Raw genomic sequence first — 18,034 nt, 5'->3', positions numbered from 1 at the left:
CACCAAGGTGGAGAAGCAGACAAAGTTTATTTGAGATCTCAAAGCGGTGCTCGGAGAGACAGACACGTCTCAGATCAAGCACACACCTACAAGCAGTTTTTCCCTCTTTATACATAACTTCAGCTAAGCATTCCTATTACCCCCACTATCCCCCCTTCTTCCCCCTCCCGTCTATTTTTCTATAGCAGATACATCATGCAAGTAGCAATTACATTAAGCAGTTAAGTCATACTTGGCAACAACCACTTTAGCTCGTTAGTAACTCTTCTGTGAACAGTTATCTTGTTTTATTTCTTTTGATCTGTTATTTTGCCCCTTAGCCAGGAGCAAGCAGGCCTCATTATAGCCTTCTGGTACAGGTGTTGCAACTGATAATCATTCTCTGTTGTTGGCCTGTTAGGTCGATTAAAGTTCAAACAAACATGGAAGCGCTTTGGTCGGACATGGAGTGGCTTTAGTTCATTCAGGCCTACTACAGAAGGGCTTCATTGACACTGTGGTTTTCCACCCTCCTGAGTTACCTAGAGTCATGCCTAATGACACCAACAGTACTGTTTTAGAAAACAAATTATATTTTAAATTTCATCCCTAAGTAATGTATAGCAAAATGATCAAGTCACTAAACATTCCTAAATTGTTTGAGTTCTGGTGTTGTGATCAAGTTTAATCCAGATTGAAAACTGAAGAGACTTTTTTTAAAATATTATCTAATGAATCACACTATACTCAGGCTTTGTCTACTTCTATTATGATGGAATATGCCGCAGAATTGACTCCTTGGTATGGAGTTGTACTCTATTATCTGAGCTCTTGCTCTAAAATGTTTCTAGCCCTTGTAGGTATGGAGATAACCTTGGAAATGTAACATAGTACAAACTGACGCAGTGGTGCCTGCCAGAGCCTGGCAAGAACATGAAAATAAGTGAGGTAGGTCTGCATTATCTATTTTAGGAAGCTCTACAATCTGATTCCACACTCAGAGTTGGACTTTTCTAAAATGTAGATCTGGCATTTTTGGCTATGGCATTCACCATGTTGCTGTAGCTGGGCACACTAACTGGTTTTTGCCCTTCCTGTCCTGCATCTTGCACTTGAGCTTTCCCTACAAGGTGTGGTTAATCTGATTACAGTGCATACTTCCTCCTGAGCTGTTCCATGGAACCAAGAAGCAAAGGTGCAGGGAATGAGCTAGAGTTTAGTTTGCAGCCAGGGAGCAACAGGATGGCAGTTTCGGCTGTCTGAAGGAGATACTTCTTTGGAATATACAATAGGGATGAGGTTCTGGAGCAGGTGGCTTGGATAGTGTCCAAGGAGTATGGCAAAAAACTCATCTTCAAGGAAGGTCCAAAAATTGCTACATTTTACAGTCCACTAAGCATGACAGCTGTGTGGCAGTGCAAAATTCATGATAGAATTAACACTGCTACAGAATATGCTCTGATTATGCCTGACCTCTAGGTGCTTAAAAAGGTAGCATTTCAGACAGATGCTGGATAAAGTATTTTATTACAGCTTGAGTCCCTCACAAGCACAATGCAAGTTGCCACTAGTCCCTAACTTTTGATTGTGCCCACCTGCCCCAACTTTATCTTCGAGAGCCCAATTTATAAAAATCCCAAATAACTGGTATTTGATGCCTTAGGACAGTTATTTTCAAAACTTTTCTAGCAACCCAGTTGAAGAATATTATTGATGCCAGTGACCTAATGGAGCTGGGGATGAGGGGCTCAGGGCTAGGGCAGAGGGTTGGGCTGCAGGTTCAGGGTGTGGGAGGGGGCTCTGGGGTAGAGCCACAGATGTGGGGTTTGGCGTGCAGGCTCTGGGGTAGAGCCATGGATGTGGGGTTTGGGGTGCAAAGAGGCTCTGGGTTTGGGGGAGCTGAGGCAGGGGATTAGGGCACAGGGTTGGGGTGTGGGCTTACCTCAGGCAGCTCCCAGTCAGCAGTGCAGTAGGAGTGCTAAGGCAGCCTTCCTGCCTGTCCTGGCACCGCGGACCACATTGTGCCCCAGAAGCAGCAAGCAACAGGTCCAGCTCCTAGCAGAGGCACGCAAGTGGCACTGCCCCTCCTCACCCCCAGCTCCCATTGGCCAGGAGTGCAGAGCTGGTGCTCACAGCCCCATGGCCTGTCCACCTAGGAGCTGGACTTTCTGCTGGCCACTGCTGTGGCGCAGCGTGGTGTCAGAACAGGTAGGGACTTAACGGCCCGGTTGGTGGTGCTGATCAGAGTCATCACGACCCAGTGCCTTACCTTCCGCCACCCAGGACTTGGTTGTGACCCACAGTTTGAAAACCACTGCCTTATGGGGAAGGAACATGCTGTGCCACTGAAGAGAAACCAGCTGAGGGCAGGAGCTACAAGAATAGGCTGTCTTACTGAACTGCTTCAGAATTGACATCTAGCCTCTCAGGTCACATCCCCTTTCTCTTCCACCCTAATTGATAGGTCTCTGCTCCCATCAAAGTCTGCAGCAGGTTTGTGGTCCTCCCAGCCTCTCCAAAATATGGGAGGAAGGAGACAGAAGGATGGTATTTACCTTCAGCTGCTGGAGTCTCCCAGCAGAGGAGGGGGAACACTAAAGTCCAGCTTTTTAAAGGTATTTAGGTGCCTAAATATGCAGATTGGCATCCACGTACATTTAAAATATGGCCCTACATGCCTGCTTTCTTCTGTCCCAGCCAGTACAGCAGCATCTCCCTACTTCAAGCAGAGTTAGGACATAAAAAAAACTAAGACAAAAAATGGTTAAACTTTCACAATATTAGTAGGTTGGTAGAATTAAATCAGTGTTTTACTTAGATCTAGGGGTGAAGAGAAATTACAAACAGTCTTGATTGTTAATTGGGCAATAAGCATTGTTGAAATGGGAAAATCAAGTCAAGTGAGTTTAGTTAAAAATTTATTTTAGATCCACCGGCCAAAGCATCTTACATTCTCTCCCCACATGTATTTATTATGCTGAAATAAGACATTTTCCCATGCAGATAAGGCATGTGAATACAAAGCATAAAAACATTCAGTTTCCCTGTAACATTCCATATGAATAAATAACTTCACTAGCACAATAAATCTATGAGCAGCAGTAACAAATTGGGCTGAATGAAACATATGTTCAATATTTCAGAACACACTGATATGATGTAATATGAAAACAAAGTGATGCAATCCTATAAGTCGATTTTTGGCACAATAAAGATAATTGCTTTGGTGATTTTCTTAATATTTGCATATCCCTTTCAATGTGATAAGTTGCAGCATGAAAGGTCAATAATGTCATTTGATAGGTGGTACATATTGCTGCAAATGGAACAATATACTTGCATATACTCTGCCCACTAACTCAACTTTATGGTACAGTGGATTGGGGTAACCTGCCCATTCTGCACATCAAGCAGCATCGAGAATTCAGTCATACCAGGAAAACAGAACATTTCTGCAAGAGGCTCATACTATTAATACTAATATGTAGGTGAAAGTACAATTACAACTGATAATTTCAAACATTTAACTTAGCTTAAATGTCTTTTTTCCCCTCAGACTTTTCCTTAGGAGAAGTTGTTTAAGAGCCCTGGCACTGCTGGGCAAGGCTATTTTGATGCCTTCATGCCATTTATGATTGTAGGCCAGTGTTTTCAATATCTGTGGCATGGGATCTCACTCTGGGAAATTGCAAACATTCCTCTTCTCTATAATTAGATGGGAATGCGGTCCCAAGACTTTTCTGTTGTAACATGGAGTCATGGTTTGGAAAAGGTTGAGGAACACTAACATCAGGGCAGCATAGGAGACACTGAGAACTGCGAGGACTTCTAAACACTTGTAGTTACTGTCAGGATTTCCATTTTACCCACAGCAACCCTTTACAAACAAAGGCATTCCAACTGGGATCAAAGATTCTGGTGTTAAGCAGTGGGGGGTACTGAAAATCTAAAAGACAGTCTGACCCTGTCTACCATCATGGAGCCCTTGTGTCTACAAGCCTGCCAAACTAGAAGTGAATTAGCTCAGACTTCCCACATGATTTTTGTTACTATTAGCCTATTGAGACTGTCTGAAATATACATTTTTAGTTACAGGAACCCCATTTTAATTAGCTAAATGATGAATTAGAACATAGTTTGCAGTAACAGCAGAAAATTCTTACTGACCATCCTAATTACACTCTAACCAAATGCCTCAGAACGATCCCTAGGTTCCATTTGTAAGCAAACATCCCTCAACTTAGCGGCAATGCATTTTACTCATTCTAAAAAGTGTTTAAGTTCTAAAAAGTTTAAATGATATATCCTTAATTTTGTTTTACATTCTGTACAAAACATTTTAGAGATTTCTACAAAAAAGTAGAATTGCAGTAATACAGACAGCACACACAAGCATAACTGCATTATAATTTTTACCTTTAAAATATTCAAACACTTTGAAAAGTAATGCTTTTACCTTAACACTTGGTATTTTCAGAAGAAAAGTGCCTTGTGCATTTAAAAAAATACCTACTTTGTGCATCTTGAAACCAACCATTTAAACAATGAAATATTAAGAGTGAAATCCACACTAGAACATGAATTGCTTTAAGTGGAATGTATGAATATGCAGATATTGTAATGAATGTTTCAAGATGAAATCTCCATACACCACAACTAACTGTACACTTACTAATCCTACACTGCAAGCCTAGAATAGGCATTTTTCACTCACTCCCATGCTTTTGTAACTGAATAAATTGCATTCACACAGTAATCCTGATACTAAATTTTCTTTAGTTTATGGCAGAACATTTTGTTGCACAATTCAAAGAAAAAGTAGAACCTACACAGAAGTCAACTCATACTGCTCTTAAAAGAAGTTCTATTAAAGTAACTTCAACTGAATTCATTTTGCTAAATGAAAAGGATCAACACTGATGAGCACAATTCTCCTATAATTCTTGTTTAGGAAGGCAGCAATACATTAGATTGCCTCTTTTGGATGTACACTCTCTGTACGTAAACATCTGCATTTCTTGAGCTTTCTAGTGGTTCAATTGGCTCAATGTGTAGCATTCAACTTTCAAGTGATGTGTGACAGCCACTAACTGCTTAAAGCAGATCCTCTTCATAAGAATCAAACAACTATTGGAAAATTAATTCCCTCTTGCACAAGAGGCAGATGAGAGAGTGAATGCTCTATTTTTACTACATTTTTTAAAAAGTCTATAGATATTAATTTCTTGATGAAACATGTCAGAATCCCTTCTATTGAAGGCCAAGAATAAGGTATCTTAAAAAATGCCAGACTTTTCTCAAACATGTAAAATGGTGACAGTAACAAGTTATGTTAAACTGAAGCTTCATTGCTCCCAATGCAAGTTACATATACATGATAGAAAGCAGACATGTACTCTGAATCCAGAAGTTCATTTAACAAATATTTTACAAAGATCTGGAGTCACTAGGAATAAAATTTTCAGTGTCCTGCACTTGAACTCCAAGGCATCGAAGATTTCAGAAGTGTAATCAACTATTTATGACCACATTAATGTATCAAGTTTCATGAACATGGACAAAAGAGTGAGGTTCTTCTATTATCTACTTACCTCTGGACAAACAGATGTAGCTCTTTTCCTATTAAAATTTCATCCAGAAGTACAACATTTCACCAGAAAAAACTTTGGAGTTGTACCATACATTATGTCTAACAGCATTTTAACAGTTGATAGAGGAGTATTGCCAACTTGAAGTTCTATTTCAATAATTGGTGCATAGCATTTGGCATATCAGTTAAGCATCCACAGTTCTGAGATGATTTTATGTATGGTCTTGATTTGCGATGTTCTTCCGATGATCTTCCTGCGTTTTGCCAGCAAGTCCTATGCTCCGATGAGAAAACACTGAAGAGCATCTTTAAAAAGATGCCTTGAGTTCAAAAACCACGTCAGCACAGTTTACTGATTTATTACACAATCTAGCATCTTTCAGAAATCCAATTTCTTCAGCTGTTCATATGTCAAAAAGAACTAGTGCAATTAGTCAAGGAAAACAATTGCAGGTATCTGCATTTTTTGTTTAACACATTTGTGATGCATAATACCTACCCCATTCATTTAACTACTGACTGCAGGCATGTGGAACTTTGGTCTCCCATTAAATGCCTCCTAATACAACCACCAGTCCACCACAAGACAAGTCACTCCTCTCCATCAGTTGGTATAATGTTCCCTATAGTCCTGGGCACAGAACTCTAGGGAACATCGTAGCAAACTGCTAATGGGGAATCTTGTTTCAGTGCATATTACTCTCATCAACAGGAGCCTCCTCCTAGTGAAGCCTAATCCTTCCCTAGATTCTATCCCAAGCACCTTAAACATGCATGTTAGAATTGGGGAAAGGTCAGAGAGGCCACAATAGGAAAGGAACTCAGCCTTTTTGCCTCCTATCTTCTTAGTGGGTGAAACTATGAAGGTGTATAGATTCTTGTTTGTGGGAAGAGAGAAAGGAATATTACAGCTGCCTCTTAGCTTCTCACAAAACAATGAGAACTTAAGGATAAATAGATGGCAAATTGTCTACTGTACACGTTGTATAATAGGGTAGAAAATGGTGTGTGAAAAGATCTTGTGACCATCTGCAAACAGTTTTTTTTAAATGCAGGAAACTGTCTCAAACAGCAAAAAACCCCAAATTGCTAATTGACCTGGTCACTAGTATGTCAACTAAACTGCAATCTAAAAACAAGCAAATGGGAAGTTGGGGACTAAAGGACAATGTGTTTTGAAAAAAGATTATATTCAGAGGTTCAACTTTGTATAAATCTTAGGGAATATTAATACAATAGGTGCTGGTAATACTCCATATATAAAGAGATGGAGAATAAATTTACTTATGCTGACAAGTTACAAACGTTTTATATGAAGCACAATTCACTAGTCAATTGTCTCTCTACTCAATGCCCACTGCTCATCACAAAAAAAGAGTTTAATAAATATTTCCAAACACTTCTGAAGAGGATACGATAATATTCCAAGGACCGAGTCTCAACCAGTTTGGCCAGAATCCTTTATATAAAGCAAAAAAGCCTTCATACCTCCATGTCTGAAACAAATATTTTAAAACCACGTATGAGAAAAGAGTGACAAAACTTTCATTGAAAGATTATATCTAAAGAACAGCTAATACTTTACATAATGAATGCCATTACAAGGTGCTCTGTGCTATCACAGGAGGAAGACACTTGGTTCAATTCACAGTAATAGTCTCTTGCCTCATAGCAACTCAGACTGAGAATGTTGCAGAATTACTGCCCATCCTTACTTCTCCAAAACCTTTCGGGGGAGTTTGGCATTTAAACCTGCTGATCAGTGACCTTCTTGTGGAATCAGCAATAGGACAGCAGGAGTTTCCAACATCAGACTGAGTAAGTTAAGATCTTACTTTAACCACAACAATTTATATTTATATTTAAATTAAATCCACATTGACAGCAACATTATAGAACTAATTTAACTTTACTAGTATAGAGGTATTCAAAACTAAATTTAAGCCCAGTAAGGGTTATTTTTGTCCAGTAACGGAAGATGAAATATTAGACATAATATTAAGAATCTGACCTAGTCAAAAAAGTTTGAGATAAATCCCCATATTTTTGAAGTCTGGAAAGTTTCAGCTGCTCTCACAAGAACCGTTTAACATACAACTTTCATTTAGACTCAGAGCACGTTAATATGGTACTATAGGCAAAAACAAGTCTTGAAGAAATAATTTCCATTTTCAAAGACAATTTTATGTAGTGTTATCCTAAAAAGGGATCTTTCATTTACACTGGGCCCACAATTTTCCCTTCCCAGTCATCCACTACATACAAAGTGTATTAGGTTTTATGAATTATGGGGAAAGATTAGTATATTTTTAAAACAGCTTGCACTGCAAAGTTTTTGGAGGGAAATTTAACTTCCCATGCTGCATTGTGAACCCAAACAGCAAGTTGGCTCCCCATTGCTCTGTTTAAGCTTTCTCAGTAAAGACTGAAGACCCAAACCTGAAATCTGACACACAGGGTATGTCCACATCACAAATTAAGGAATAATTTTAGCAGGACTAGGCATACCCACACTGGCTTTGATTTAGCTAGTGAGGGTAATAGGATAATAGTAAAGATGTGACAGTATGGGTTAGCCATCCCAACACAAGCCCACTGGGGATCCTAGGTACAGGCCTCTCGCAACTTAGGCGCATTTAACATGTGCGATTTCAACTTTACGCGTACCGCCGGATTGGGGGGGCGTGGCCTCAAGATTTAAAGATCCTGGGGCACCAGCTGTGGCTGGGAGTCCCAGGGCCTTTAAATCACCCAGGGGGCTCCCAGCTGCAGAGATGGCTGGTAGCCCCTGTGGCGAACTAAAGAGCCCGAGGCTCCAGCCACCGTGGAGCTCCGGGCCCTTTAAATGCCAACCCCAGCCCGGGTGCCAAAGCTGCGGGCAGGATTTAAAGGGCTCCTCCGGGCTCCCCACCACGGCGGGAAGCCCAATGGAGCCCTTTAAACCCCACCCGCAGCTCTGGCGGCTGGGTTGGGGGGGCATTTAAAGGGCAACGGGGAGCCCGGTGGAGCCCTTTAAATGCCCCCCCCGGCCCAGCCGCCGGAGCTGCGGGGAGGATTTCAAGGGCTTGGGGATATAATTTTGGCTATACGCGGTTTTCGCTTTACGCGATAACTGCGGAACAGAACCCCCACCTAAGATAAGACTTGCCTGTATGTATTCCAGCAGCTAGCCCACACCATGCTACCATGTCTTCATTGCCACTGTTACTAGTAAAGTTATAGCATAGATAGGCATACCAACACTAATTGCCCCTTAATTTGCAGCACAAACATATCCATGTTTCCTGTTGCTATTTGGGCTACATAAAGGTGATTTTTTTTTGCATAAACCTTTACAAATACATTTTAAAATCACACAGCAACATTTAATGACAATACATGAGACCCTAAGAACAGCCATATTGGGTCAGACCAACAGCCCATCCAACCCAGCATCCGGTCTCTGACAATGGCTAGTGCTAGACTCTTCAGAGGGAATGAAGACAACAGGGCAATTTTAAGTGATCCAGCCTGTAGTCCAGTCCCAGGCTCTGGCAGTTGCACGCTTAGGGACACCCAGAGCATGTGGTTACATCCCTGATCATCTTGGCTAATAGCCATTAATGGACCTACCCTCCATGACCTTATCAAATTCTTTTTTAACCCAGCTTTACTTTTAGCCTTCACAACATCCTCTGGCAATAACTTCCACAGATTGACTGTGCACTGTGTGAAGTACTTGTTTGTTTTAATCCTGCTGCCTATGAATTTCATTGGGAGACCCCTAGTTTGTGTGTTACGTGAAGGGGTAAATCACACTTCCCTATTCACTTTCTCCATATCATTCATGATTTTAGACCTCTATCATATCCCCCTTAGTTGTCTCTTTTCTAAGCTGAACAATCCCCGCCTTTTTAATGTCTCCTTGTATGGAAACTCTTCCATACTCCTAATTATTTTTATTACATTAGAATTGGAAGCAGTGTGGTGAAAAATTTTTTTTTGAAGTACTGTAACACAACCAGAGCTGTATGTAATACTCAGTGTGGGCATACTATGCATTTATATAGTGGCATTCTAGATATTTTCTATCTTATCTCTTTCTTAAAAGTTCCTAACATTGTTAGCTTTTTTTTTTGCTTTTTTTTTGACTGCTGCTGTATATTAAGCAGGTATTTTCAGGGAACTATCCACTATGACTCCAAAAATCTCTTCCTTGAATGGTTAACAGCTAATTTAATGTGCATTATAGTGTGTGCACAATTGGGATTATCTTTTATAATGTGTATTACTTTGCAGTTATCAACATTGAATTATATCTGCCATTTTGTTTCCTGGTCACTCAGTTCAGTGAGATACCTTTGTAATTCTTCTCAGTCATCTTTAGACTTAACTATCTGAGTAATTTTATATTATCTGCAAATTTTGCCACCTCACTGTTTACCCCTTTTTTCACATCAGTTATGAATATGTCGAATAGGACTGGTCCCAGTACAGACCCCTAGTGGACACTGCTATTTACCTCTCTCCATTCTGAAAATTGACCATGTATTCCCACTCTTTGTTTCCTATTTTTTAAACCAGTTACTCATCCATGAAAGGACCTTCCCTCTTATCCCATGACTCTTTACACTTTGCTTAAAAGCCTCTGGTGAGGAAAAAGTCCAAGTATATTATATCCTTCGAATCACCGTTATCCACATGTTTGTTGATCCCCTCAAAGAATTCTAATAGATTGGTTGCCTGACTTCCCTTTACAAAAGCCATGTTGACTCTCCCCCAATATATTGTTTTCATTTATCTGTCTGATAATTTTGTTCTTTCCTAGCTGCAACCAATTTGACTGGTACTGAAGTTAGGCTTACCAGCCTGTAATTCCCAAGATCACCTCTGAAGCCTTAATAAATAAATAAATAAATAAAAATAGGCATTACATTTGCTGCCCTCCTGTCTGGTAGAGAGGCTGATTTAAGCAATAGGTTATATAGCACAGTAGTAGTTATGCAATTTCATATTTGAGTTTTCAGGACTCTTGGCATCTGACAATATAACTCGGCTGGAATAGTTAGGTAAATTTAAGGATTTCCTACAGTCCACAGTTAAGAGTGTTTCTGAAGCATGGATATCAGTCTCCTTCCACAATTTCGCTCTGCTTTTTGGCTAAACATCCTATTTCTAACTTTAAATAATTCAAATGTATCAAAAGTTTGAACTAGTGTCTCAGATCCTAGGTTCTATTCCTCGTTAATGAAAGGCAGGGGTGTGCTTTGACCTGTGACAGAAAGGAGCTATCAGCCCTATCTAATATGCTGAGATATTACAATGAGTAACATTTAGCCCTATGCTGCTTCCTCTACACTGGCATGTCAGATACAGAGGGGCCAGGGTTCTGATTGTCTCTCTAACAGTGATTTAGGCACAGGTGGGAGTTGCCTAAAAACCTGCAAATGAAACAAATGGCCAGGTTGTATTTATTTCATGTTAGTTTCCAAGACAGCCTCCCCAAGAGACCTTGTAGGAGGTAATGACCCATAATACTCTTACAGCAAAATAATGTTCAGCATTTTTAGCCACCAATCACCAAAATCAGTCTTTTCTACTGGCCCTAGCAGCTTCTTCTGGTACCATTTCCCTCCTTCACCAGCAGGTGGCCCTGTTTTAAATATGTTCCCCAAGTAGCCTGTAAGACAGTGGTCTCCAATCTTCTCACACACGATCACTTTTTGAATTTAAGATCAACGGAGGATCTACCCCATCCCTTCCCCAAGGCCCTGCCCTGCTCACTGCATTCCCCGCTCTCTCCAGCGCTTGCTCTTCCCCACCCTCACTCACTTTCACCAGGCTGGGGTCGGGGGTCGGGATGTGGGAGCGGGTGCAGGCTCTGGGCTGGGGCCAAGGGGTTCAGAGTGTGGGAGGAGACTCCAGGCTGAGCCTGGGGCAGGGAGGTGGGGTGCAGGAGTGAGGGGTGCAAGTTCTGAGAGGGAGTTTGGTTGTAGGAGGGAGCTCCAGGCTGGTGCAGGGGCTGAAGAGACATGCCAGCAGCCAGCTGCTTCCAGGAGCAACATGGGGCCATGGCAGGCAAGCAGGCCTGCCTGAGCCCCGCTGCACCACTGGACTTTTAGCAGCCCGGAGATTGTGATCAACTGGCAGAGGCTGACCACTGCTGTAAGAAGTGGGTTAAGAAGATACAGTAGCCACCACAGGGGGAAGCTGCGAGTCTTAAGCCATAGACTACGGGCACTACAGTGGCAATGCTTCAGCACCATAGCTGTGCTGCTGTAGCAGAGACACTTCTATAGCAACAGAAGCTGTCAACCTTGGGAGGTCCCTATATTGAAGGGACTTGAAAAAGTCTCCTTTCTCCTTGTCCCCAAAATTTCAATAAATATTTTCATGTTAAGTTTTTCATTACCTTTTTAAAAAGTGTGCTCATATCAGAAGAATTCCCCGTTAGTATACTTGACCTAAATACCAGAAGGAACAAATGCATATATGTTCCTCCATGCTGCAGACAGACCTCCTTGCTTTCCATCAACACACAATAGTTTTTACACAGCAGAAGGTGGGCGAGGTGGGGCATGATTTGAGTCCAAAATTTTAAAAGACACATGGCACAGCAAGTTCAAAAGTTAAAATGGATTATTCCCAGAGTTCTCTACAATAATTCCTACACCACAGAAGTGGCGTTCTATAACAGCTAACAATTTCTACCCACAATGCAGAAAACCCTCTAATTCATGTTTGATATCACAAGATTGTAGAAAAGTTATCACTAGTTGCAATATACTTTGTACGTACTTGTAACAAGCAATCCAAAGTGCCCTTGTACCCTGAATGTGTGCCATCTTGAAATCTTCTCTGATTCATCATCCGTGTCCTCACAACATCAACTGGATTTGATGCAAGTGCTCCAGCTAATCCACAGGTGAAGCTTGAGCTAATGAAAGATAAACCATTATAAAAATGACCTACTCCCAACAATTTAGAAGTATACAGAAACACCCCCTCTCATGGAAAATTAGAAATATCTACGCTATAGCTAAAAGTTGTTTGCATTTTTATTAACAAACTACTTTTTCAGTTCGTTTACCTGAAAAAAAAAAAACATATCACAAGCTGAGAGAGAGAGAGAGAGAGAGAGAGAGAGAGAGAACACACACACACTAACAATCAGGAAGAAGTTTCACACTTTAAAAATTCATCCTGATATTTTCAGAGTAGTAAACACATTTTAGTTTCAGCCTTTATATACACACCTAATTTAGGTATTTTTAACAATAAAGATATCTACCCATCAAAAAATACATAAATAGCACAAAAACTATTAGCTTCCATGGCATGAAATAATACTATGAGTAAACATTTAAATACACTAGAAGTATATTTACATCTCAACTGATAGTGAGAAAAAAAACAAAGTGAGATCTAATTATATTTTCTGAAGAGTCCAACATTAAGAGATTAATGTGTAACCTCTGAAAGGGGATTTAATCATACAAATAAATCTTTGTAAACTTAACTCTTATGCCTGTTCAAACTTACAGAAAGTGAGTATATACAGTGTCTCCCATGAGTCCAGACATAATTATGTGTTTCTTGGTGAGATCATAGACCGGCAGCTCTACTCCCACAACAATAGCAGCTCTCTGAGCTGTTAGGGACACCCCCTGGCAAAACAAATGTAAAATGTTTGAGATTTTAAAAACTGCATCATTTATATGTCTGGTTGAAGACAACTCAGAAATACCATTACATTTTAGATTAAAAGCACCTAGGAAATATTCATAAAACAAGTTCTGTATACTGAGAAAATACATTCTATAAAGATTTAAAAAAAATAAAGTGGTGTTTGGTATAAAGGTGTGTAAATGTACTGCTTGTAAAAGATCCCAGACAGACTACCCTAGTGACTGAGTTAATTTGCAGAACAGATAAAGCACAGCGGCAATACAAGCTTCCCTATATTGCCCCACCAAGATCTCAGCCATGACCTACAGCAGATGTTCTCAAACTGAAGTCTATGGACTGCTGCTGGTAGTATGCTGACAGCTGGCAGGCTGGTGCTGGCTCTTCTTGCAGTCAGCTGAGAGAAACCAAGAATATTAAGGGGGAGATAAAATGGAAAGCAAAAGTAGAAGGACTGCATTTTTCAAAGATTAACCACTAACTGTTCTCAACAGGTGGAAATGCAAATATTTTTCATGCATAGAATTTCAGTAGTGGCCACAGAGATTTTCTGTAATCATGAATGGTTTACGAGGCAGTCCATGACATGCTAAGATACAATCCATACTGAAAATTTGAAAACCCCTGACCATAGTTACGGGTGAGAAGCTAAGTTCATTAAATACTGTTTAATGCCAAGTACAGTTTATTTTAACCACTGTAGTGGCTTTTCATCAGCAGATCATAACAAGTTTTACAAAGGGCTTCCCACACCATTTAAATGGCTAATACCCAATTCCTCCAAACTGCAGAAATTATTCCAATTTTGCACATGGGAAAAAGATGTCCACAGCTTAAGTAACTACTTCAAGTTCACATGGTTCTCGGTAGAACTTGGAATAAAATCCCATTCTTCCAGGTCCCATTCTCCTAGACCCATGCCTTAACCCACTGGATTACAAGAAACAGACCACTGAACAACTCGTCTACCACCCTGGGCTAAGTTTGAATCAGAAAACTAAAAATTAAGAGACTATTCAAATTACCAATCCCCAGAACCATCTGGTCCCTGCTTTCCCAGACATTCATCTATGATGTGAGCTGCCCCATACTGAAGCTATTTAACAAAACCAGCCTTGCTCTTGAACCAAGCTATATTATATTTAAAGACGTCTTTCAATTTTAAGTCAGCTAGTAAAGGTATAATACAGTTAAAATAAATTCTATATACAGTTAAGAAACCTAGATAAATTCATGGAGATTAAGTCCATTAATGGTAAGGTAAGGAATGATGTCCCTAGCCTGCCTGTCAGAGGGTGGATATGGATGGCAGGAGAGAGATCACTTGATCATTACCTGTTCTGTTCAGTCCCTCTGGGACACCTTGGCACTGGCCACTGTCGGCAGACAGGATACCGGCTGGATGGACCTTTGGTCTGACCAAATATGGCCATTCTTATGTTCTTATTGTCGTACTACTCCTTGTAAGTGTTATAACTTGAGGTTAATTCACTAGAGTTAATGGAAGAGTTCTATTCCCTGTGCCAAGGAAATATTTTACCGTCACCAATATAAGTAACAGTTTTCAGCTGGAGAGAGGATAACTTTTGTCAATAACTCATAGCAGAACTAAGGTTGAGAAGCCCCACTTAAAGGCTAACTCCAAGTGTTCTAATATCCGCATGCTTATTCAGATTGCCTTGAAATTAGCTGCACTTCAAAGGGTGAGCTGAGTTAAGTATCCAAATTTGGGGTCATTTGAGCAAAGGAGACCCTGAGGAAAAAAAAAGAGATCCTTAAAAAAAGGACAGCATTTAATGTTAACACATTCTACCATGTGTTTTGTGCAGATATGGGGCTTCAATCATGGCTCTGATCATACCCCAGATTTATCCCAGGTAGTGCATGGCAAGCACTACCTCTTTGGAGAAGTAATATTGAAAATGTTGATCAAAAAGAGTTAAACTTTCTAAAGAGGTCTGCACTCAATGTTCATGTGCCAAATAGTTACAAAGTACACGCACAGAAAATCTAGCCAAGAGGTTTCTTGTAAGCCAGTTTCCACATGACTTGGGTGGCTCACGGGGACATGCTACGGTCATTGAACTTAAGCTACAGACAGGCAATAGGTTTGAAACCTACACTTGGCAGAAATCTTTGAAATATCTATTTGCATATTTTGTACAATCCCCTTGTACCAGGGTATTTTTTGGGGGGGAGGGGATATATAATCTGAGTACAGCAGGTAATTCAGAAGGTACTCAAACTATTTCTGAGGAGAAAACAAGTTACACATGCAAACAATTGCTGGGAGGATTAGAGGCAGAGGAGTGGGGGAGGGGCTGAGGTAAGGGAAGGGGGAGAGGAAGAGGTTGCGGGCTCAAGTCGGAGGGAATGGGAAGCAAGGGGCCTGTCAGCTCCCCATTTTCCCCTCCTGTGTGCCAGGATCTGGGAAAGTTCTTTCCATTTAGGGATAGGAGCCCCCTCTGCTCTCCATGTGAGCTAGGATCAAGGTAAAGCAAATTTAAACCTCTAAAACCAGGAAATGAATCAAGGTGACTCCCCTGCATGGGGTGGACCCAATAGGTTTGGGGGAAGCTGGGGAAACCTGCCTGAAGCAGGGGCAAAGGGCCCCAATCTATCTAACCAAGGAAGCGTGCAATCCTCCAGTAAGCTGCTGCCCATCACATGTATGCAGCAGAGGGTGCAGCAAGGAACAACCTTTTATGTGCTAATGGCTAAACAGGACTGGAAAGGGAGGGTGAGCTAGATGCTGGGTTGGGGCTAGATGTTGCAGGGACTGGTGGGGAAAGAGTGGTGAAGGACAGAGACACCAGTCTTCTCTTACTTGCTTAGTTACTGAAAATGCCATGTAATAGAGTTTGTCCCAAACTCTTGATAGTTTTGAGTCCTCTCACCAGTCCTGTCAGCAGTTATACCCTCCAAAACATTTGAAAGCATGACCACTGTCCCCATTCCACTATAACAAAGTGCACAGGAAGGTGGAAGCGTAAATAGGAATCACATAACCATGTGGCCTAGTAGACAGAGCATGGAACTGGGACCTATTTCTGCTATGCCACTGACCCACTGAGTGAATATAATGATGTTAACCTCCTTTGTAAAGTGTTTCGTGATCTACTGATGAAAAATTATATGAGCTAGGCATCACCACTAGCCATGGTAGCATCTCAACTACAAACCTATGAAATAACTACAACTGCATAAATGACCACTAACTCCTACAAAAAAATACTAAAACTAGGAAGCTCACTGACAAGAAACTTCATTAACCTGGAGTTAACTTTGCTCAGTGATGTCTTGAACCCTTCCAGAATGTCAAGTTTAGTGACATTCAAACCTCTGAAAACCAGGAATTGAAGAGGTAAGGGTCACACCAATGTAACCTGAACTCTGCCCTAGTATGTCCATAACAAACTCTCACTCTTGTACACTACACTCCTTTTGTAAAAAGGAGATAATACTCCAAAGAGGTGATGAGTCTATGTACATACATTAATACTTCAAGTGCTTTTGAAATACTCAAATGGCAAGCGATGTAGCAGTAAAAATATACATATACAACTTTAGGTACATATTACACCAATATTTTGGCCGACATTGCAGAACTACATGCAACAATATGTACAATAGTAAATGGATTTTGGTTTTTTTAAACACTATTGCAAGAACGACCTCAGAAGAGAGAGTGTAATAGTTGAAGAACTTACTTTCCATAGTCCTCTAGTGCCTTCTTTTTGGTAAATTTGTATGAAATTGCCCATCATTCCTCCTTGAATCACACTGCCTTGGGCCTGCATTCTGATCTAAGGCAGCCCAGAACAAAAAGCAGTTATCAGTTTTCAAACACTAAAAATGATAATTTAGTTGAGTTTCTCAACCTTACGAAGAGGCGCTGCAAAATAACACAGTTTAAAACATTTTCAAAATATGATCTCTGCTTCTTAACTATACAAGTATGGACTGACTGCATCATGGTAGTACCAGCTATCTATAGATATGTATCAGCTATCCTTCGACTACAGCTGCTATATTTGGAACAGTTGAATTTTAAATAGTACTTGGTGTAGCTTTTAAATTAGTTACCACAAATCACTGCTATTTTTGAATTGGTGCATTAACATGTAGATTAGATTGACAGAAGACTTCTGCATGGTGTCTGTTACAGAGTTCTCCCTTGAACTCACCAGCTACATCTTAACACAAAAGGTCAACAGGATGAGAGTTTCAGCTGGGAAGAACTATGTACTTGACTTTTTGGATTTGAAATGAAAGACTGATTTTTCAAGGACAAACTGCTGGATTCATGGTAAGTGTGACAAGGAAATGAGTATTCACTCCTAATTTTGGGAGTTAATAGTGTCAGCCAGCCCAGCATGCATACCATCACTACAGACTGGAACCTGTCACAAGTTCAGGGCAACTGCAGCTGTATTCGCCCTCTATGGTCCAGCAAGGGCACCCCCCTCTCTAGGCTTCCAGCTCCACAATCATTGCCTCTTCGGTGGAGACATGCATCTCTGTCCCTTCTGACTGGGGTATTTACAGGCTGCGCATGCTCCTGACCACGTGATTTTCCCAGCAAAAGAGAGACTAAGCAAGCATGATTCAAGTCTCTCCTCTGAGACGATACACAGCGTGATTGTCAGTTATGAGTTACCGCACTGCTATTTCTAAGCAAGCAGATTTAGTCTTAAGATAGAAAGCATTACAGAGAAAACACTAAACATTAAAACCTACATACATGCTAATAAGCTTGCCGGAGATCACCCCCACGCTACAACAAGGACTCTGATTGGT

At 40.7% G+C, this 18,034-nt stretch overlaps 1 protein-coding gene across 2 annotated transcripts in view; it reads right to left on the bottom strand.

Moving 5' to 3' along the window:
• Positions 1 to 698: 698 nt before the first annotated feature.
• The window catches only part of SLC25A30 (solute carrier family 25 member 30), a 29,728-nt gene continuing 12,392 nt past the window's right edge, over positions 699 to 18,034 (bottom strand). For both annotated transcript variants that reach the window (XM_045013219.1, XM_045013228.1), the window contains exons 6-10: positions 16,945 to 17,040; positions 13,091 to 13,215; positions 12,347 to 12,485; positions 6,985 to 7,065; positions 699 to 5,990 (exon numbers count right to left, since the gene is read on the bottom strand). In XM_045013219.1, coding sequence (XP_044869154.1) covers positions 5,949 to 5,990; positions 6,985 to 7,065; positions 12,347 to 12,485; positions 13,091 to 13,215; positions 16,945 to 17,040 — 483 coding nt within the window. In that variant the 3' untranslated portion in view covers positions 699 to 5,948. The remainder of the gene's footprint in view (positions 5,991 to 6,984; positions 7,066 to 12,346; positions 12,486 to 13,090; positions 13,216 to 16,944; positions 17,041 to 18,034) is intronic.

Source organism: Mauremys mutica, chromosome 1 (genome assembly GCF_020497125.1).
Source record: "Mauremys mutica isolate MM-2020 ecotype Southern chromosome 1, ASM2049712v1, whole genome shotgun sequence".
NCBI classification, from domain to species: domain Eukaryota; kingdom Metazoa; phylum Chordata; order Testudines; family Geoemydidae; genus Mauremys; species Mauremys mutica.
Note: the sequence above shows the minus strand (reverse complement) of the source record. Positions and strands in the feature narration are given on the sequence as shown.